This window comes from Bison bison, unplaced genomic scaffold (assembly GCF_000754665.1).
Source record: "Bison bison bison isolate TAMUID 2011002044 unplaced genomic scaffold, Bison_UMD1.0 scf7180017864291, whole genome shotgun sequence".
NCBI lineage: Eukaryota > Metazoa > Chordata > Mammalia > Artiodactyla > Bovidae > Bison > Bison bison.
Genome location: NW_011494863.1, coordinates 238,085 through 261,066, shown reverse-complemented (window position 1 = coordinate 261,066; position 22,982 = coordinate 238,085). Strand labels below are relative to the sequence as shown.

The 22,982-nt window shown below is 39.6% G+C and overlaps 1 protein-coding gene across 4 annotated transcripts in view; it reads left to right on the top strand.

Moving 5' to 3' along the window:
* The window catches only part of SIL1 (SIL1 nucleotide exchange factor), a 250,768-nt gene that overhangs the window by 156,525 nt on the left and 71,261 nt on the right, over positions 1 to 22,982 (top strand). For all 4 annotated transcript variants that reach the window (XM_010850316.1, XM_010850314.1, XM_010850312.1 and 1 more), the window contains exons 6-7: positions 2,697 to 2,888; positions 8,315 to 8,436. In XM_010850316.1, coding sequence (XP_010848618.1) covers positions 2,697 to 2,888; positions 8,315 to 8,436 — 314 coding nt within the window. The remainder of the gene's footprint in view (positions 1 to 2,696; positions 2,889 to 8,314; positions 8,437 to 22,982) is intronic.

The following is a 22,982-nucleotide window of genomic DNA, read 5'->3' as shown; positions in this document are numbered from 1 at the left end:
TTTTCTCAAATTTTTAAAATTATGTTTGATAGTTGCAGCAAAAATTATGACATCATCTTTAATTCCATATATGTTTAATATATAGTTGAACTGCCAAAGTTACTGCTTTCTTTTTCTTTGCTGTGCTTTCAACTTTGTGGTCAGTTTTATCTTTCATTATCCATTTTTATGAAATGTTTCATGGTTTTATCCCGAGGAAGCCATACTACCACACACTTGACATCTGTATATGAATTGAATAATGGGGGCACAGTGGCCATTCACTGACACATTTTGAAATAAATTATGTCATCAGCAGCTGTTCATGATTGGAATTTATATAATTTACATAGTGATTTATGAACTGAAGAGCTAGCAGCAAATTTGGTACTTAATGCAGTTAAATATATGATGGCAACTGAAATTTGAGTCATGTTGGGAGACTAGTATTATGTAAACTGTGGTATTCGAAAGTGATACCTATGAGATCTGTACAAAGCAAGGGCTGTCTGATAAAAGACTTGCATCTATCTAGAATATGTAAAGAACACTCAAGACTCAACAGTAAAAACCAACAACCAGTTTGAAAATGGGAAGAGGACCTGAACAAACATTTCACAAAGAGAATATGTGGATAGCAAATAATCACATGAAAAAAGTCTAATGTCATCAGCTGTTACAGATATGCAAATTAAATCCACCACAAGGTATCACTATACATCTATTAGAATGCCTAAAATAAAAATGATAATACTAAATACTATTGAAGATGTGGAGAAACTGGGTCTTTCATTGGTGGGAATATAAAATGGTACAGCTACTCTGGAAAATACCCAGTAGTTACACTCTTGGGCATTTATCCCAGAGAAAGAAGAACTTAGGTTTATTTTTAAGAAAATCTTTATACAAATGTTTATGCAGTTTTATTCATAATACTCCAAACCTGGAAACAGACATTCTTCAACAGGTAAATGGTTAAATTGTAACATCTGTACAATGGAATACTATTCAACATTAAAAATAAATAAACCATTGATATTTACAGTAAATTGGATAATGAGTTAATGCATCTCAAGTGCATTAAGTTCAGTAAAAAGGCAGTCTCAAAAAGTTACAGACTTTATTTGTATAGCAGTCTCCAAATGCTAGAATTATAGAGATGGAGAGCAAATTAATGTTGCCCAGGCACAGGGATAAGAGAGAAGGGATGAGAGGATAAAGTGCAGATATAGAGGAGCGCTGTAGAGTCATTTGATGGTGATGGAACAGCTCTGTAACTTGATTTTCTGGTGGCTACATGAATCTTTATAGATAACACTGTCTAGAATGACACACACACATGCATGCTAATGTGTACATGTAAAAGCTGGTGGAATCAGAATAAGACTTGTGGTCTAGTTAATAGTATTGCACCTATGTCACTTTTTTGGTTTTGACATTGTATTGTTATATAAAATGTTACCATTGGAGGAAGCTGAATGAAGGGCATATAGTACTCTCTACTATTTTTGTAATTTCCTTTGAGTAGTAATAATTGCAAAATTAAAAATTTTGTTAAAGGCCTTTCCGGGAGCCAGGCATGCAGGCATGAGGCAAAAATAACTAGTTTCTTATCCTGCTCACTTGTCTGTCAACCCTCAGCTTTCCTTGACCTCTTTACATGACCTTTGGTGGCCACCAGAGTCCTCTAGCAGGGTGGAAGGAGAGCATTTCACTGTTTTAGCCTAAAAGAGAAGAATATAGCATCCCATAGATGTGATTGCCCTGCTAGGAATGGTCTTTTTTAAGAGAGACTGATTCATTTCTTTGGTTGATGTTCAATGGAGTGCTTGTCACTGGGGAGAAAACCCATAGGTAATAGATGAGCAATTTGGAGCTGACAGCTGCTCATCATCCTGCTTTTTATAAATATTCGTGCCTTTTAATTATTCTCAGAAGATGGAGACATAAGCCACTGTGACCTTTCAGACTCTCTCTATAAGTACTATCCTCTGAAATTGGGAAGAAAACAGAAAGTGTCACATGTATAAAATATCTAATTAAAGTCTTTTATTCACCTCCAACATAACTTCATTTTAAAGATCTTTATATGTGTGTGGGGTGGAGAGGGACTGAGCAAAAATTGTTTGAGACTTGAGCATAGTACATACAGTAATTTAGCCACTTCAAACAGTTGAACAAATTGTACACCTGTAGTTAGATTGACAGTAATGACAGAGATTTAATTTTCATCAGCAAATCGCTCCCACTCTGACAGCTCTTTACCGACAGTTTCCTGTATCTGGGTTTCCCTAAAATGTTGCTGGATGGGTAGGGTAAAGCAAAAGATATTCTTTAATTATAGAAGAAAGAGAACCAAGGTATGGATTATTACACCTTAAATCTTGGCTTTTCCATGTGAGATTAGGGGTTGAAGGTGAGCTGAAATTGTTTACCCTGACCTCAGTGATTACAAGGAGACTTTTCATTCTTCCTGAGCATTGGAAGGCTGGCTGAGATAAGTGGACCTTGGAAAATCTTGAGTGAGTTCTTGTGGCAGAGGGCTATATGTGTAGATTCTGAGGGCTTTCTTTCTGGGCATCCTGGAAAGTACAGATTAAAGAAGGTTGTGCCCTGGAGCAGCAGTTCTTTGAGGATGGGCATCCATGGCAGACCACAGGCTGATTGGGCAGATGTCTATAGTTGATGATTAATCACCTCTTTGCTACTCTTCTTAGGAAAGGCAGGCCAAAGTTAAGCGGCTCTTCCGTCCCATTGAGGAGCTGAAGAAGGACTTTGAGGAGCTGAATGTTGTCATTGAGACAGACATGCAGATCATGGTACGATTGATCAACAAGTTCAATAGTTCCAGCTCCAGCCTGGAAGAGAAGATTGCTGCACTGTTTGATCTCGAATATTATGTCCATCAGGTATTGTATTTCATTGTCCACTGGTCTCACTTTTAACTAACACCTCCAAAAATAAACCCCTCTGCCCAAGGCCCTAAGAAAGTATTGTCATCGTCTTTACTTCTCTCTCAAGTCATAGAGGATTTTTAATCTAGGCCATTATCTGTTGTATAAGATACTTTCTTAGAGACTAGAGCCAAGTTCTGTTTCATTCGGAGTGCTACTTCTTTTAATTTTTCAACACTGAGGACACAGCAGAGGTAAAATAGACGGGATACTTGTTCCATATAGCTTATAGTCTGGAAGAGGGTGCAATTAAATAGTGAACAATTGAATAATGAACCAATTAACAGTTTAATAATGAGATAATTTAAGATTATGATAAGGATGAGTGTATAATGGGGGAACTTAGTCTAGTCAGGGATACTGGGGAAGGCTTCTCTGAGATTGTGACATTTAGGCTAAGCATTAAATGATGATTAGAGGTTGAGTAGACAAAGAGGGGAGATTAGAGCTTGGGGTGGCAAACTCTGGCCCACTTTTGTGAACAAAGTTTTACTGGAACACAATCACATCTCTTTGTGTATGTATTGTTTTATTGTCTTGACTATTTTAACATTGCAGTGGCAGAGTTGAGTGGTTGTGACATGAACCATTATGGATCATGAAACCAAAAATATTTACTATCAGGCCCTTTAGGAAAAGTTTGCCCCATTGTATTGGAGTGTTTCAGGCAGAGGAAATAGCTTATAGAAAAATTCTGAGTCAGAGAAGAGGTTGGTGAGATCAAGGACCTGGTAGAGACTGGAGTGACTGGAGCACAGAGACCAGTGGGTGAGTGGCATAGATAAAGTGGAAAGGTTAGGGGATGAGACAGGTGGGCTTGAGAAAATCATGCTTTTTGTAATTTTATCCTTGATCCTAAGAACCATTGGAGAGTTTGGAGCAGGGAAATAACTGATCTGATTTGTGCCATAATTATAACAGTTAATGTTTATTGAGCATTATCATGTACTCGGCATGTAGTCAAGTGCCTTGTACACATTAATTCATTGACTTCCATATCTGCCTTTGGAGTAGGCACTGCTGTTAATCCCATTTTGTAACTGAGGCAAATAAAGCACAGGCCACATTTGTGATTGCCCAAAGTCACCCAGTTAGTGTAGAGCTGGGATTAGCAACAAGGTCTGTGTGACCCTAAACTCTGTGCTCTTAGTGTTTTGGATACTCTGACTCTCAATGGGGTACTGGTACCACCTGAATGAAACCTAAGAGAGAATAGATGGATCTAAGCAGAAGGAACCAAGAGAAGTCATTCACTTATTGAATGAATTAATTTATTGCATGCCTGTTAAGTTCCAGGCACTGTTCCAGGCACTTAAAATACATTTGTGAATGGAATTGGAGCTTACCTTCTAGAAGAGGCAGATAGACAATAAACATACCTAACAAGTAAATTATAAATAATATGTTTGAAGGAGATAGATACTACTGAAAAATAAAAAAATAGAGCAGGATAAGGATTGGCAGTGTTGGGAAGGAAGGTCTCAGTTAGGAGCAACAGCAGGTACCATAGCCCTAAGGTGGGAGCATGTCTAGTGTGTTTGGGGAACAACTATGTGGCAGGAGCTGAGAGAAGTAGATGAAGCGCAGAGAGATAATGGGAGGGAGATCATGGAGCACTTTGTGGGCCATAGAAAAGAATGGAATTGGACAGAGTTAGAAGAATGTTGCAGAAGCATTTGATCTGACTTTCTTTTAAAGAAAGTCTGGCTGCTGTGTTGAGAGTTAGACTGTAGACTGAGGGCATGGGTAGAGGCAGAAAGACCAGATAGGAGGCTGTTGCAGTAATCCAGACTAGGGGCGATGGGGGCCTGGGAGGGCTGTGTAATCATCATCAAAGGCTTGCTTGAGATCTTCATCAAGATACAGATCTTCAGCGTCCTCCCACACATGACAGCGTCCTTGTTCTCTATAAACTAAGCTAAAAGACATTCTTTAGGATTTTGCCAGCCTTTGTGTTGAGAGAGGATGAGTGTGTACTGTATCTGCAGGAATTATGGGATGGCCTCTTCATCTCTCTCTGCTCATAATTCTTTCTCAGGCCTCAAATAGCAGGTCTGTGATCCTTTTAGAGAAGAAAATGGACCTGGGTTCTCTTTCCTCTTTCCAGTCTTTCTCTCCAGGGTAAAAAAACAAAAAGTCCAACAGCTTTTCTGTTACAGATATTTAAAGGAATAAGGATCCTAGGAGTTATTGGCCAACTCAGTCCTGCTCTGATGTTGACAGCTTTTATTTTTTCTCTTCTTAACATACTTCGATGGGTCTTTAGGTGTCAGGTTTCTGTAGGCTCTTCTTTTAGCTGCAGCATGAAAGGCCAAAATGACCTTTTATGAGAGCTTATCTTATCCAGAGGAGGTTGAGTACAGAGAAGGGTAGCAGGGCCCTAATAAATTTTATTTCCCTTGCAGGTTCTTTGGTCATCCAGCAGTATCATCACTAGGGTGACATCCCATTGTGCTTTCATGGGTCACTAAGAGGAATTAACAATTTCTTGGACATCACCAAACTTATCCTATTTATCAGTCCAGAAACTAGTCCCCTGGTGGTGACCAAACTTGATCTGTTGGCAGAAGAGTCTTAAGTATTCTAGATCATTGGTCTTTCAAGTGGAAATACAGATAAGGCGGTGGGCTGGTATGTCAGGCTTCCATGCAGTAGAGTTAAGTTGTTATTTCACAGGGGTATTGAAGAAGACATAGCTTGGCCTCAAGTTCCAGTTGTGGTGGGCAGTTAGGGTGATGTAGTGCTAGATTTGAGGGAGATAGGACTCTTCTTACAGGAAACTTACTTAGTCCACTTTTATTCTAGACTGCTGATTGGATGTTTTGAGGAGTCATGGGCTTCAAGGACCCAAACTGGCTCTGCCCAAGGATTTTCTCACAGCCATGTTTGAACTATTAAACAAGATTTGTGAAAAGCAAAATCATGTGTGTGGAAACAGCATGTGAATTATTTATAAGGAGCAGCCACTGCCTGCCCCATTCACCCTGTGGCAGTGTATTTGCCTTCCCTCACATGACTCCTCAATTATTTACCATCATTTCTCCCTTTCTTTATTTTCTGTGTTCTCTCATTGTCTTGTCAGTTTTCTGTTTCTCTTTTCCTCCTGAGTGTTGGCACAGTTCCCTACTGCCTCCTTCATTATGCACTCCTTCCTTCTACCTTGAACTCCTTTCTTTCTGTCCCACCCAGTCCTGAGAGCAGCCTGGGAAAAGTTCTGGCCTCAGACCCTGGCCCTGGTCATGCCTTCTGCTGTGTGATACTGGGCAGGGCCCAAATTTTGGAGCTTGTGTGTACAGTAAGCAGAGTGACTCTTTCCTACTTTATCTCCCATAAAATAACAAATGAGAAAACATCTTGAAAAGGCTGAAGAGCTTATGTAAATGTCAGCCTTTATAATACCCTGGTTTATCTTTATAGTAGTGAAGATAAACTGAATCTATAATAGAACCTCTGTGACTCTGGGCTGCATTGGTTTGCTCTGCTAGGAACTCATACCAACCTTGATAAGTAGCCATCTCAGGCATGGAATTACAGGGCTTTCTGAGCCAGGGTTTTGTATTTGGAAAACCTGGAAGAAGGAAGACTAAAGGAGAAGGTAGTGAATTCTTAGATTTTAAAATCAGAGTATGTGAGGAAGGAAAACTCAGTATTTATTTGTGCTTATGTCACAAAGCACTCAGCTCTGAGTCTCCCTAGTTCGCTAGGCTATGGTCCAATAATCATTCCCCTTCACAAGGACAGATTAGGGCAGACAAATGACAACCCTGGCCTGGGGCCCTTATGACAGAGCAGACTCCATGCTTTCTTCATGGCCCTGGATTGGCCATCTTTTTAGGTCTGTGGTACAAGAAACCCATTCATTTTATTGGCACAGATAGCCCAGACTGCCTTTTTTACTCACAGTGGAGTTTATTTCAGTGACCTTTTTTTGATCAAATTTATTCATTGATTGAACTTCCCTGTGGTGGCTCAGATGGTAAAGCCTACAATGTGGGAGACCTGGGTTCAATCCCTGGGTCTGGAAGATCCCCTGGAGGAGGAAATGGCAACCCACTCCAGTATGCTTGTCTGGAAAATCCCATGATGGAGGAGCCTGGTAGTCTACAGTCCATAGTGTTGCAAAGAGTCAGACACGACTGAACAACTTCACTTTCTTTTCATTCATTGACTTAATAGCTGTGTATTGAATGCTTAGCTATATGCTTAGATTATTGTAATCCTTGGACCTGTACCAGTGGACAGAAAGACAGAAATCCCCTGCTCTTGTGTTTGAGAAGAATGATCTTCTAAGGGGTTAAAAACAGGCTAGGCCTACCCCAAAAGATAGGCATAGTCAAATACAGCCCTTCAAACTGGATTTCTCTGGTAGAGCCATCTTCCAGTTTGAAAGAATAGAGTCAGGTAAGAAAGGGCTTAGTGGAATATGGAGGAGAAAGGTGGGTAGTAGTCCCATTGGTGTTAGGCTTCCTGCCTCTTCCTGATGTTTTGTAGAGTGGGATGAGCATGTAGACAAGAGGCAGCTTTTGTACCAACAAAGATATTTCCAAGGGAGACTGTAGCTGCTGCATAGGGAAAAAAGGATCCAGTGACCTTTCTGAAGAAGTTGAGTCTTCTTCCAGGATGCAAGTGAAGCTTGGGAAACGAGAGTCTGAATTTTGGGGCTTTGGACCTTAAGTATAGCCTAGACCAGTGTGGCCCAATAGAACTTTATGGGATTATGGAAATGTTCTACACTGTCCAGTAATAGCCACTAGTGAGTTAGCAAGGCCAAGGCTAAAGCTTTTGAGAGAGACTTTTATGCAGATTTATCACAAAGTGTCCTCAGATTCATTCAACCTTAGATTATAAAGTGGGTAAGTGGAAAGAGAAGCATACTATTGTTATTCTTCTTCTAGCATTTTTCCAGCCCTCCGCCTGCAACAGAGTTCCTTTTATAGTCCCTGATTTCTAATTAAAAAGCAGCATTTTAAAGTGTCTGCTGCCTCCACTGCCCCCACTGAGGCTGGACATCACCAAGAAGCATAGTGTCATTTAATAGTGCCGATGACACCAGATCTTGGTGTTAACAGCTTGTACATTATGAGTAAGCTTGTGACTCATTATGGTAGTAGAATTTTCTAGGACATGTTTGGCATAAGCAATTGCTAGGTGACATTTTTGCCAGTTCTCACGCAGGTACTCATAAATCATGGTAGATGAATTGGGAATTCTCAAATGTAAGATTGTTTCAAAATTTAGTTGGTTCTTACAGACCCTTTCCTAATTAGTCAAAAAGGCCACCAATACATTTTACTTAATTTTTTTAGTTTGTTCTTGAATAGTTAACAAAAGAAATTCTTACCTTGATGTCTATACTATACTAAGCAGTGCCTCTGTTCCAGATGGATAATGCACAGGACCTGCTTTCCTTTGGTGGCCTTCAGGTGGTGATCAACGGGCTCAACAGTACAGAACCCCTGGTGAAGGAGTATGCGGCATTTGTGCTGGGGGCTGCCTTTTCCAGGTGAGCAGCATGGATGGTCGTCACATTGGCCAGGATCCTTTGGACCCTTCAAGTGAAGTCTAGCTTTACTCTTGGCCTGATTGGCCTGGAGGAAGGATAGGTTTGAACTCACGCACATCTCTATCCACAGCTTAGTGTAATCTCATTGAAACTAGAGTAAGAATTTGATTCTGCCTTTATTCTAACTAGATAAGAATTTTTACCCTTGTTGTCACCATCGGTGACTCTCTCTTCCCCCTCATCTTATATGTATGGACATTTCATAACATATTTTAGGTCACATTCTCTGTTTTAGTCAAAGCTAATTAGAAGTTACACAACCATAAGTAGCTGAGAGGACGGGGAGTGAACTCCAAGAGTTGATCCTTTTAGCAGAGAAGCTTCATCTGGTGATGAATAAATAATGAACCTGACCAAGGAGGGCCTTCTTGGGGGAGATTTGCCTTCCTGTAGTTGCCTGAAACCAGTCAACGTGCCACCAGGTTATCACACTCTCTGGGTTGAGAGTTGTTTAAATTTCAGTTAGTCTGGCTTATGCTCAAAGACTGATCAGGTGAGAGGAATGAGCATCTCCAAAGGGTAGATGCAGAAAGAGATAGGAGCACCATATCATTATACTCGCCCTAAAAAAGTCAAAATGTCTTCAAGCTGCAGTTGTTCCATTTTTGAAAGTCTGTTCCTAGGACCATTTGTTCTTCTACAACAGGAACCATTATTCAAATTCTTGCTGTCGGGACATGTGTGGTGCCTATTAAGGATTACCTTGCTTGCTTGCCAGGATTGTGATAATGTAGAAGGGCTCTTTTGAACATTATCATTGGACTCTGTTTTGAAAAGATTTCCTTTGCCTTTCATCTACGATTATCTTTGGTTAATCAGAATCTCAGTCTGATACTCTCTAATTCTAAAAGACTTAGCTATCTTTTCTTAGTAAATTGAAAGGCAAAGTTAGGAAAGCCAGAATTGTTGCAGGTGAGAGGCTGGGAGCACTGCAGGCCTTTGTTTCCCTTCTTGCTTACCTGCCCCATCTTTAAGCCCTGCTTGTCTTGTGGACTCCAGAGCATTCCTCTCTTGCTGTTGTTGACCAGAGCCATGCAGGGAAATCACTGCCTGTGCATTTACTGGAAAGGTGAAGAATCTATAAATTTGTCATTGACAGCTGTGATTTCAGCCCTGCATAAGTTAAGATCTTTATCCTCATTAGACTTTAGAGGCTTGAGAACTTACTGAAGTTCACTTTTTGTTTCTCAAGCTATAAAATAATTGGTTCAAACATTATTAACCTCTTTTCCAGACCCTTTTTGGAAATCTTCTCTGTACTCTGAATGTGAACAGATGATTCTGTATGTACTTTGCCATTGCTTCTGGAAACACATTTCGTGGGAGAAAAGAAACGTCTTGATGTCACAGCTTGGTTTAGGGGAGCTAAGCGACTTGAGAAGCTTGCTTTGGGACTGCTTAGCAGGCCATAACTCATATGGAGGCTGTGCCAATGTGTGGTGTTATTAAGACTTTTCCATGATTGTATTAGTGTAAGACTGTGTTAACATTTATGTGGTATCACTAAAATTTAAATAGAGATAAATATAAAATATTGCAATTTAGTGTTTTGGTGGCAAGAAAACTGCCGTATTCAAAATGTTCTAGCTGGGATTTTGATGGCTCACTGGAGGGCAGTTACAGTGACAGCATGGTATGGCGCCAGAGCATTTGGAAGCCAACAGCAGGCTCCTGAACACCATGAAAATGTAAGTGTTTTATGCAAAGAGGAACTTGATGGAAGGTAAGAATATTTCCATGCAGAGGTAGGATTCAGTGGTCTAGTCTGATATTCATTATTTATTCCTGGTGTCCTAAGTATTGGTTCTGCAGCTTCCTACCTGCCCTCAGCCTGCAGGTGAGCACACACGTGGCACCCATGTATGCACACCTGCAGACACAAAGTGATTGGATCAGCTCTTTCTTTGTCAAGAGGGCTTTCAAGAGGTCGTGAGCATGTTGGAATCATGGAGTCTCATGGTTTGGGAATCTTATTTAGAGATCATTCCTTCCAGTTTTCTGCTGATGAGCAAAAACATAGCTCACTCAGTCCAGATGTTTGACTGTTTGCAAGAACTAGGTAGACCACTGGTACATACAGTCAGAAAATCTAGGTTCAAGTCCAGTTTCTGTCATTTCCTGGCTGTTTACTTGTAGGCAAGTGATTTCACTTTTCTAAGCCTCACCTTTTTCATTTGTTATCTAGAAACAATCATAGGTTTCCTTTAAGACTGAATGAATATGGAAGAACATAATATCCAATAAATCCTGTGAAATGCTTATAAAACACCTATCAGTGACATGGGGTATAACATTGTGTTCATTGTGTGTCCTTTTTACTTTGCGTTTTCACTGTAACTCAGAGTTAAAGTGTTTCTTTTGTTTTGCATTGAAGACAAATGCAAACCTTTGTCTTCCTCATTTTCTCTTCTATTAAATGCCTACCTTCTACCACATGTATCTCTTGGTGTCAGTCTTGCTGCTTCATGAGCGTATTTATTTGCCTGCCTGGGTTAATTACTTCATAAGACCTCCACAGACATTTCCGTAGTGGGAAGCGGTTATTCCAAGATCAAGAAGAAAGAATTTACATAAACATAATTGATGTGGCCACTCGGTGTTACACGGCCACTGAAACAGTTTGTTCCCTTATTTAAATATTATTCACACTTATTATGGGTCACACACATTCATTTTCAGCTGCCAGAGTTTTTGTTGGCCCATGTGCAGGCAGGTCAGGCTCTTGCATAAAATGATATGTAGAAATAGGAAGGTAGGAGTCTGATGTCTTTGGCATCTTTATCTTTCCTTACCTCCCTTTCCTTCCTCCTTCCCTTCCTCCTTTCTTCAAGTCATGTATTTTCAGTGGTCTTTCTATGACCTGCTTTCATCTTATGATGGCACCTCTCTCAGTCACTTTTGGTGTCCACTGTCCATGAGTTCTTTTATGCATATGTATGAATTATTCAATTATATCGGCTTGTAAAAGCTCACTATATGCAGTCCTTTTTCATGAACTTAAGCATAGTGTAAAAAGGGAGGTATGTGTGCTGTCAGCCATAGTGCAATTATGTTCTCTTGTGATGGATCCCTGGAATAGGATTACACTCTACCCTATCTTTGATGTCTTCATTGGACCCTCCTTAGGAAATACTGGGTTACATACATCTCTCTGTAAAATGAATGTTCACCCCACTGCTGACCTTCAGCCTCTCACCCTATGCTTTGTTGGTTCTCTAATTTTTCTAGTTATACTCTTCCCATGGATATTTTACTAATTAATTTTAACCATTTGGCCAGTGTCCAATCTTTGTGTCCCATTTCCATTTGTTGGCCTCCAATTTTCAAATTTCTTTCCTGCTATCCTTGAATTTCAGTGCTTATCTGTATCGTCTCTGTCTTGCCTGACTTTTGTGGCTTTTTGGGGGATCATTTCCATTGACCTCTACCTTTACTGCTGTCAGCCACTAGGTATCTTGAAATTAATTTCCCTCCCCTCTCCAGCATTTCGTGTTGTCTGCCCACTTCCATCATCTCTTCACATTTTCATCTCTCCTCTTAAATATGGTTCTTACCCTTGTCATGACCTCCATCCTCTTCACATCCTCCTTTTCTCCCCCTCACCATTCTTCTTTTTCACTGTCTTGCCACTCTCTAGGCTCCCTCCTTTTAGCCTGCAAATGTTCGATTACTTAGCCACTGTTCCCTGCCAGCCTTCCCTTCCAAACTTCTTGAAAGATTAGACAGTTAGGGATCCAATAAGTGCACATGAGATACAATCGCTGAAATGGTTCAAGAGTATTTTGTCTTTATTGACATCTCCATTAACATTCAACAATGTCAACCACTACTTTCCTTTGGAAACTTTACTTCTCAGCTGCCATGTGATTGTAGTAGTCCCTTAGTTCTTGGATGTCTGTAATTAATTACTCCATCTATTTTCTTCTTATGGCAACATTATCTTTTCAATATCTCCTGACTGCAGCCATTTACCAAAATTTTCATGGCCTTGTCACTATTGTCTCTTCATTTTCTCTCCCAATGGTCCCACCTTTTCCTGTGGTTTCAAATTCTACCTCATTGTGGATAACTCCAGTGTCTAAGCCAGCTTTTCTTCTCAGGTCCTTTCCTCCATTTCTGTCAGACTGTGTCATTGCACATCAAACTGAAAGAGAAGAAAATGGAATTCATTTTTGTCTATCTCAAAAGCTAGGCTTTTCTTCCCACTTCTCTATTTATCTGTTCTTGGCCTTATGATTGTCTTTGTTACCAAAGCTTAAAACTTTGGAGTGATATTTGAGTCTTGTTTCTTTCTAGTTGTTTACCTAGTCACTGAGTCCTGTGGATTTTTATTTTCACAATTATTGTCTACTAAACAATGATTTCATTTTTATAAATCTGTTTTAACGAACCTTGATATTGTGAGGGCAGCAACATGTTTAGGGAGGGGACTCCCTCTCTCAGTGCTAGGAAATGAGCCCTGAATAGTTTAAATCAGGCATGGCAATCCCATTTTCTCTGGATGTAGATTGATTTAGAGGTAAGCATTTGACCCAGTTCTGGACAATGAGACATAAAGAGATGTTTGCTGGAAAAGCTTCTGGGAAGGATTTTGTTCTCTTATAAAGATGTTCAAACATGTTTTAGAAAAGGCATTAGGAACCAGAGATCAAATTGCCAACATCTGCTGGATCATCGAAAAAGCAAGAGAGTTCCAGAAAAACATCTATTTCTGCTTTATTGACTATGCCAAAGGCTTTGACTGTGGATCATAATAAACTGGAAAATTCTGAAAGAGATGGGAATACCAGACCACCTGATCTGCCTCTTGAGAAACCTGTATGCAGGTCAGGAAGCAACAGTTAGAACTGGACATGGAACAACAGACTGGTTCCAAATAGGAAAAGGAGTACATCAAGGCTGTATATTGTCACCCTGCTTATTTCACTTATATGCAGAGTACATCCTGATAAACCCTGGGCTAGAAGAAGCACAATCTGGAAACAACATTGTAGGGAGAAATATCAATAACCTCAGATATGCAGATGACACCACCCTTATGGCAGAAAGTGAAGAGGAACTAAAGAGCCTCTTGATGAAAGTAAAAGAGGAGAGTTAAAAAGTTGGCTTAAAGCTCAGCATTCAGAAAACTAAGATCATGGCATCTGGTCCCATCACTTCATGGCAAATAGATGGGGAAACAGTGCAAACAGTGGCTGACTTTATTTTCTTGGGCTCCAAAATCACTGCAAATGGTGACTGCAGCCGTGAAATTAAAAGACACTTGCTCCTTGGAAGGAAAGTTATGACCAACCTAGACAGCATATTAAATAGCAGAGACATTACTTTGCCAACAAAGGTCCGTCTAGTCAAGTCTATGGTTTTTCCAGTGGTCATGTATGGATGTGAGCGTTCGACTGTAAAGAAAACTGAGTGCTGAAGGATTGATGCTTTTGAACTGTGGTGTTGGAGAAGACTCTTGAGAGTCCCTTGGACTGCAAGGAGATCCAACCAGTCCATCCTAAAGGAAACCAGTCCTGGGTGTTCATTGGAAGGACTGATGCTAAAGCTGAAACTCCAATACTTTGGCCATCTGATGCGAAGAGCTGACTCATTTGAAAAGTGCCTGGTGCTGGGAAAGATTGAAGGCGGGATGAGAAGGGGATGACAGAGGATGAGATAGTTGGATGGCATCACCGATTCAATGGACGTGAGTTTGAATAAACTCTGGGAGTTGGTGATGAACAGGGAAGCCTGGCGTGCTGCAGTCCATGAGGTTGCAAAGAGTCAGACATGACTGAGTGACTGAACTGAACTGAAAGACAAAGATAGTAAGGAGACCTTGTCTACTTCTTTCTACCTTGATTACAATTGTTGGAGTAACAGTTGTTGGAGCTACAGCTGTTGTCGGAGCTGCAGCTGGCTTAGACCAGTGAGATGAGATGCACAGGAACAAAAAGGCGATATGCTGAAGAGGATAAATGAGGGGAAAGACAAGACTAGCTTCTTTATGATACAGTTTAGCTACTATACTGGCTTTAGAACCATCTATTTACATATTTCTGTCATGAGAGTTTTTTTTTGTTTTTAAAGATTCTGTTAGTCATTATTCTGTTAATTGCTTCTAACCATATTCGAATTAATAAATTTTAAATATCTCTCTTCATAGCACTTATCTCAATTTGCAGTTAAATATTTGTTTGATTACCTGTTAAATGATGATAAACCCTGTTAGTCCAGGGGACAATAGAATTCATTTTCTGTCTTAATCTTGCTGTTTCCCTAATGTATAGCCGGACCTAGCATTGAGTGCTAGGAAGTAATAATGAAACTAAAGAATAAAGTGACACCTAGGAAATGAAGTGTTTTTCAGATAACGCATGAGGGCAGAGTGGAGGATGCTGTCTCTATTAATGATGTAATAGTAGATGGTTCAGATATCTCGGTTCAGTCACTCAGTCATGTCGAACTCTTTGCAACCCCATGGACTACAGAATGCCAGACTTCCCTGTCTATCAGCAAGTCCCAGAGCTTGCTCAAACACACGTCCATCAAGTTGGTGATGCCATCCAAGCATCTCGTCCTCTGTCATCCCCTTCTCCTCCAGCCTTCAATCTTTTCCAGGATCAGGGTTTTTTCTAATGAATCAGTTCTTTGCATCAGGTGGCCAAAGTATTGGAGTTTCAGCTTCAGCATCAGTCCTTCCAGTGACTATTCAGGGCTGATTTCCTTTAGAATTGAATGGTTTGATCTCCTTGCAGTCCAAGGGACTCTCAAGAGTCTTCTCCAATACCACAGTTCAAAAGCATCAATTCTTTGGCACTCAGCTTTCTTTATGGTCCAACTCTCACATCCATACATGACTACTGGAAAAGCCATAGCTTTGACTAGACAGACCTTTGTTGGCAAAGTAATGTCTCTGCTTTTTAATATGCTGTCTAGGTTTGTCATAACTTTTCTGTCAAGGAGCAAGCATCTTTTAAATTCATGGCTGCAGTCACCATCTGCAGTGATTTTGGAGCCCAAGAAAATAAAGTCTCTCACTGTTTCCACTGTTTCCCCATCTATTTGCCATGAAGTGATGGGATAAATGCCATGATCTTCGTTTTTTGAATGTTGCGTTTTAAGCCAACTTTTTCACTCTCCTCTTTCATCACAAGGCTCTTCAGTTCCTCTTTGCTTTCTGCCATAATAGTGATGTCATCTGTGTATCTGAGGTTATTGATATTTCTTCCAGCAATCTTGATTCCAGCTTGTGCTTCATCCAGCCCGACTTTTCACATGATGTTCTCTGGATATAAGTTAAATAAACAGGGTGACAGTATACAGTCTTGTCTAACTCAATGAAATTATGAGCCATGCCGTGTAGGGCCACCCAAGATGGATGGATCACGGTGGAGAGTTCTGACAAAATGTGGTCCACTGGAGAAGGGAATGGCATCGCTTCAGTATTCTTGCCTTGAGAACCCCACGAACAGTATGAAAAGGCAAAAAGATGGGATACTCAAAGATGGACTCCCCAAGTTGGTAGGTGCCCAATATGCTACTGGAGAAGAGTGGAGAAATAACTCCAGGAAGAATGAAGAGACGAGGCCAAAGCCACAACATCCAGTTGTGGATATGACTGGTGATGGAAGTAAAGTCCAATGCTGTAAAGAACAATATTGCATAGGAACCTGGAATGTTAGGTCCATGAATCAAGGTAAATTGGAAGTGCTCAAACAGGAGATGGCAAGAGTGAACATCAACATTTTAGGAATCAGTGAACTAAAATGGACTGGAGTGGGCGAATTTAATTCAGTTGACCATTATATCTACTACTGTGGGCAAGAATTCCTTAGAAGAAACACAACAAAAGAGTCTGAAATGCAGTACTTGGGTGCAGTCTCAAAAATGACAGAATGATCTCTGTTTGTCTCTAAAGCAAACCATTCAGTATCACAGAAATCCAAACTATGCCCCAACCACAAATGCCAAAGAAGCTGAGGTTGAATGATTCCATAAACACCTACAAGACCTTCTAGAACTAACACCAAAAAAAGATGTCCTTTTCATCACATGGGACTGGAATGCGAAAGTAGAAAGTCAAGAGATACCTGGAGTAACAGGCAGGTTTGGCCTTGGAGTACAAAATGAAGCAGGAGAAAGGCTAACAGTTTTGCCAAGAGAATATACTGGTCATAGTGAACACCCTCTTCCAACAACAGAAGAGATGACTCTACACATGGACATCACCAGATGGTCAATACCGAAATCAGATTGATTATATTCTTTGTGCCAAAAATGGAGAAGCTCTATAGAGTCAGCAAAAACAAGACCAGGAGCTGACTGTGGCTCAGATCATGAACTCCTCATGAGCTCAGATTATGAATCAGAATTCATAGGTCTGAATTATTGCAAAATTCAGACTTATATTGAAGAAAGTAGGGAAAACCACTAGACCATTCAGGTGTGACCTAAATCAAATCTCATGATTATACAGTGGAAGTGACAAATAGATTGAAGGGATTAGGTCTGATAGAGTGCTGAAGAACTATGGACAGAGGTTCATGACATTATATAGAAGGCAGTGAGCAAAACCATACCTAAGAGAAACAAAGGCAAAATGGTTGTCTGAGGAGGCCTTACAAATAGCTGAGAAAAGAAGAAAAGTGAAAGGCAAAGGAGAAAAGGAAAGATACACCCATCTGAATGCAGAGGTTCAAAGAATAGCAAGGAGAGATAAGACAGTCTTCCTCAGTCATCAATGCAAAGAAATAGAGGAAAACAATAGAATGGGAAAGACTAGCGATCTCTTCAGGAAAATTAGAGATACCAAGGAACATTTCTTGCAAAGATGGGAACAATTAAAGGACAGAAATGGTATGGACCCAACAGAAGCAGAAGCTATTAAGAAGAGGTGCCAAGAATACACAGAAGAACTATAAAAAAAGATCTTCATGACCCGGATAACCATGATGGTGTGATTACTCACCTAGAGCTAGACATACTGGAGTCTGAAGTCAAGTGGGCCTTAGGAAGCATCACTGCGAACAAAGCTAGTGGAGGTGATGGAATTCCATCTGAACTATCTCAAGTCCTAAAAGATGGTGCTGTTAAATTGCTGCATTCAATATGCCAACAAATTTGGAAAACTCAGCAGTGGCTACAGGACTGGAAAAGGTCAGTGTTCATTCTAATCCCAAAGAAAAATAATGCCAAAGAATGTTCCAACTACTACACAGTTGCACTCATCTCACATGCTAGCAAGGTAATGCTCAAAATTCTCCAAGTGAGGCTTCAAAGTGAACCAAGAACTTCCAGATGATCAAGCTGGGTTTAGAAAAGGCAGAGGAACCAGAGATCAAATGACCAGCATCTGTTGGATCGTAGGAAAAGCAAGAGAGTTCCAGAAAAACATCTGCTTTATTGACTATGCCAAAGCTTTTTACTGTGTGGATCACAACAAACTATGGGGAATTCTTAAAGAAATGGGAATACCAGACCACCTTACCTGCCTCTGGAGAAATCTATATGCTGGTCAAGAAGCAACAGTTAGAACTGGTTCCACATTGGGAAAGGAGTACATCAAGATTGTATATTATTGTCAGATATATCACCTTGACCCTTTAAAAATCTAGGTCTGTATAATACATATGTAGCAACACTCCCCACTCCCAACCCCCAACTCTTCCCCACAGCTGAAGGCCCAAAAAAGAGAAGGTTAGAGGTGGGATGCAGTCACGTGTTGGAGATGCCAGAATTTGAATAAAAGTCCAAGTGCGATTCCTAGTACTAGTTCTGACCTCTTGACTCCATAACCTAATTTTTCACTCCTCCAAATGCAGAGAGATGCTCAAACCATTTTGTATCTCATAAATTAACTGTCATATTAACCAGGTTGGCCCAAGCAGTTGGATGGCCTTATAGCTTTTAAAGCTGCATTCAAAGTCTTATTTCTTTTTTCAAATGGCAGTTAATGACAAATGTAAAATGAGAGCTAAGCCTGACCAGGGTATTGAAGAAACAAAGGGTTCATTGTGGGGAGGGAGGCACCACTTTGCTTAATGAACTTGTCCTTTCTGCATTTCTTTTAAATCTATCTCTGTAATGTTCTCCTGCCTCCTCCACATCCTCTGTGGGGCTGCTTTCAGATTTTTTCAGTATTGACTACCTCCTCCTTAATTTCTTCACTGTATAACTCCAGCCCATGAAGTTCTTTCCTTTCAACTTTATTAACATTTGTTGTCTGGACTCCTAAACTGTCTCATACAACTAATTATCTGCAAATGCCAATTCTTTCCTCTGTTTTCCCAATAAAACCGAGCTTCTTGAGAGTGAAACTGGTATCCAAGCCGGTGGTAGCCGCAGCACTTTATAGAGGGTAAGTTTCATGTAGCTGCTTAGAGCATTTCATGGTGCAAACTAAATGGTCCAGCACAAAAGCTGAAATCACCAAAAATAAGTGGTAGTAATGAAGCCACAAGGAACAAGGAAGCTTTTTGTTTTCTATTTTGTTTCATTTTTCCACTAGTGAGTGTGTTTTACATTTGTATTTAAAATTTATACAATAAGTAGCAAAACAAAGTTGGAAGACTTCTGTATCTAGCATATGGTGATTAACATTTCTCAAAAAGAATTCTTGGTTCAGAAAACTTGAAGATGCTGGATCTGTAACATATAAACATTTCCTTAAACATTGCTCAATTCAGCTGTCAAAAAAACTTTAGGGCTACTGCTTTGAATTCCTAAAGGGGAAATAACATATTCTTTATGTGGTAGTCCTGTAAGAAATTGAGAGAAGTTCCAGAGACACAAATTCTAAGAGATATGAAACGCTGGAAGTTACATCTGTTATGAGAACACTTGTTTCCTAATGGCCAAGATCACGTGGTTTCAACAGGTGTTAAGTTGGGAGACAGGAGATAAAAACTTGAGCCCTTGAAAAGGAGAATTAGAAAAATGAAAATCTTCTAGTTAGAAAAGGCATTTTGATTTTGAGTGGAAGGTAGAAATATTTCCAAGGAAATTCTTCACCCTTGAGTACTTTTGGACTGGAAATCATGTTCTCTTTGTGCCTTAAAAATCTCTAAGCCGAGAATTTATTCTAAAACAGTCTCAATATATAATAAAGTGGAAAAAATGTTTGCAAATTAGGTTAGAGATATAACATTAGTATTCCAATATATATATAAAGAATGCCTAAAAATAGAGAGTAGGTACATTAATAACCCTATAGAAAAATGGGATAGACACACACCGCAGAATAAGAGAGTGTAGGTGACTTAACCATAGGAAGAAATGCTCAGCCTCACTCATAAGAAGAGAAAGACCAACTAAAACTACACTGAGATACCGTTTTTCACCCATCAGGATAGCAGAAGTCCAAAAAAGTTGATAGTATATTCTGTTTGTGAAGCTGTGGGGAAATAGGCTCTTATACATTGGTGGTAGAATTTAAAAATAGCACAACCCTTACAGAATGAAATTTGACAGTAGCTAACAAAATTGCACACATATATTTACCCTTTGAAATATTCCTACTTTTAGAATTCTACCTCTAAAATAATACTGATAAAGATATGAAAAGACGTATGTATGTTCAAGGTTATTCACGGTAGCACTATTTGTAATAGCAAAAGAGGGAAATCAGTCCAAACGTCCATCAGCAGGGAATAGATGGAATAAATTATACTATACCATAAATTGTATCATTCATTCCATGGAGTGCTGCAGAGTTGTAAGAAAAGATTTAGGAATGTTTCTGTATAATACAGAATATGTCTGTTGTGATATTTCCCAGGATATATTGTTAAATGAAAAAAGTAGAGAAAATTATGAATAAGTGCTATTAAGCATTCATATGTGCTTATGTTTTTTTGAAAAATGAAAGATAAATGGTTGATATAGGGAGAGGGACTGCAATCATGCAGATATTTTATGTAATTTTAAAACTCAAAGTAATTACAAAAAATTATTTCTCATAAAAATTGAGAACAAAATGAAACAATTGAATCTAGTTGTCTATAGAATTGGTGGGATAATCACACAAGGAGGAACTATTTCATGTGATTTTACAATCCAGTAGTTTAACTATGCATCCCAATTTGGTTGCATTTTAAAGACAAAGGTATCTGTAAAACTTTTTAGAAATCTTGTTGTTAATGGAAATATTAGTGTTGTTATTCTGAGACTGTTATGTGTGTTGTGGGATAAAGCAGATGAATATTTATGCTGGTTTCTCTGAGAGCCAGGATTTTCAGCGTGACAGGGGAGATACTGATGTAAAATTGAATATTGAGTAAAATCCCTCTTAGTCCTGATTTTGGATCGAAAGTATTAGCATGATTTCATGATGAATTTTTTTCTTAAAAAATGTATTTGTTAGCTCTGTCCACTGAAAGAATCTAGAAAAAAAGATAAAGCTAGTAGCAATGGTCAACTGGGCTTCCTAGATTGTATTTTCTATTAATAAACAACATTTTCCTCTAAAATAGCATTTTTCATTAAAGGGAACTCTGATTTCACATTGGCTCATTTCAAATCTGGAGTAAAATGTGTGCAAAATGATCTTGGATGTCTTTTTTTTTTTTTTTTGGTTGGATGTCTTGTCATAATCAAAAGCAAGAACATTCTCAAAGACTACTTGGGTCTTGTGTAAAGGACTCAGGATTCAACTTGAAAAGGTTCCCAGTGACCATAGATGGGACTCTAGGAATTTCAAGATGGATAAGAACTGCAGTGAATTGAAGCAAATAAAATATGTTTAAATCCCCAAATTCATCATGATACTTTTGAACAAATTTTAAACCTCTTTGGTAATTTTTAGAGAGTGCTGGGTAGGGAAACAATTCAAATCGAAAGTAACAAATAGAAACAATAAAGCATTATATGTTTATCTCTTCTTTCCCATATGAACTGAATCTCTGCATACTCAACTAGTTGAGGGGAAGTTTTTATTTTTATTGCTTTACTATATTGTGTTGTTTTCTGCCATGCAACTGGAATCAGCCATAACTATGTATATATCTGCTCCCTCTTGAGCCTCCCTCCCACCCCTCCCCCATTAGGGGAAGCTTTTAATAGAGAAATCCTAGGTGAAAAAGGAAGAGTGTTGTAGTTAGAATATTACTATCCTGTAACCTTTAACAAACTGATGGATCTTGGTAATGACCATGAATGGCTGCAAAAGAAAGGCAATCAAACGTTATCTGCCGTGTTATGGATGATGTGGTACATATCCATTTATCAGTTTAAAAAAAATTTTTTTTTTATTTAGGCTTTGCTAGGTATTCTTTTGGAGAAGGCAGTGGCACCCCACTCCAGTACTCTTGCCTGGAAAATCCATGGGCAGAGGAGCCTGGTGGGCTGCAGTCCATGGGGTCGCACAGAGTCGGACATGACTGAAGCGACTTAGCAGCAGCAGATAACTCTTTGCTGCTCGGGCTTTTCTCTAGTTATAGTGATGGGGGTCTGCTTTCTAGTTGCAGCGCTTGGATGTCTCATTGCTATGGCTTCTCTTGTTGTGGAACATGGGTTGTAGGACTCGCAGGCTTCAGAAGTTGCAGCTCCTGGGCTCAGTATTGCTGTTCCAAGGTTCTGGAGCACAGACTCAATAGTTGTGATACACGTGCTTAATTGTTCGTGTGGGATCTTCCTGGATCAGGGATCAAACCCATGTCTCCTGCTTTGGCAGGCAGATTATTGTGGTTATCTGGGTCGTTGAGGTATGTTTTGGATAATTCTGCTGTGTATTCTTACCACCTCTTCTTAATATCTTCTGCTTCTGTTAGGTCCATACCTTTTCTGTCCTTTATTGTGCTGATCTTTGCATGAAATTATATCTATCCTTTTACTAATCTCATATCATTTCCATTACTATAGCTTTATATGTTTGTTTCTCTATCAGGTGAAACAAATCCTTTGTTCTTATTCTTCTTTAAAATCACCTTTAATGTTTTTGGCCCTTTACTCTTCCATGTGGATTTTAGACACACTTTGTCAGGGTCAACAAAAACTATTTGTTTCCATTAAAGTAAATTTACAGATTGTGAGAATCAGCATAATTATAAAATTGTGTTCCCATCTATGAATGTGGCTTGTCTTTTCAGTTTAGTTCAGTCTAGTTGCTTAGTTGTGTCAGACTCTTTGCGACTGCGTGGACTGCAGCACACCAGGCTTCCCTGTCCATCACTATCTCCTCGAGCTTGCTCAAACTCATGTCCATTGAATCGGCGATGCCATCCAACCATCTTATCCTCTGTTGTTCCCTTCTCCTCCTGCCTTCAATCTTTCCCAGCATCAGGGTCCTTTCCAATGAGTCAGTTCTTCACATCAGGTGGTCAAAGTATTGGAGTTTCAGCTTCAGCATCAGTCCTTCCAATGAATATTCAGGACTGGTCTCCTTTAGGATGGACTGGTTTGATCTCCTTACAGTCCAAGGGACTCTCAAGAGTCTTCTCCAACACCACAGTTCAAAAGCATCAATTCTTCAGTGCTCAGCTTTCTTTATGGTCCAACTTTATCTT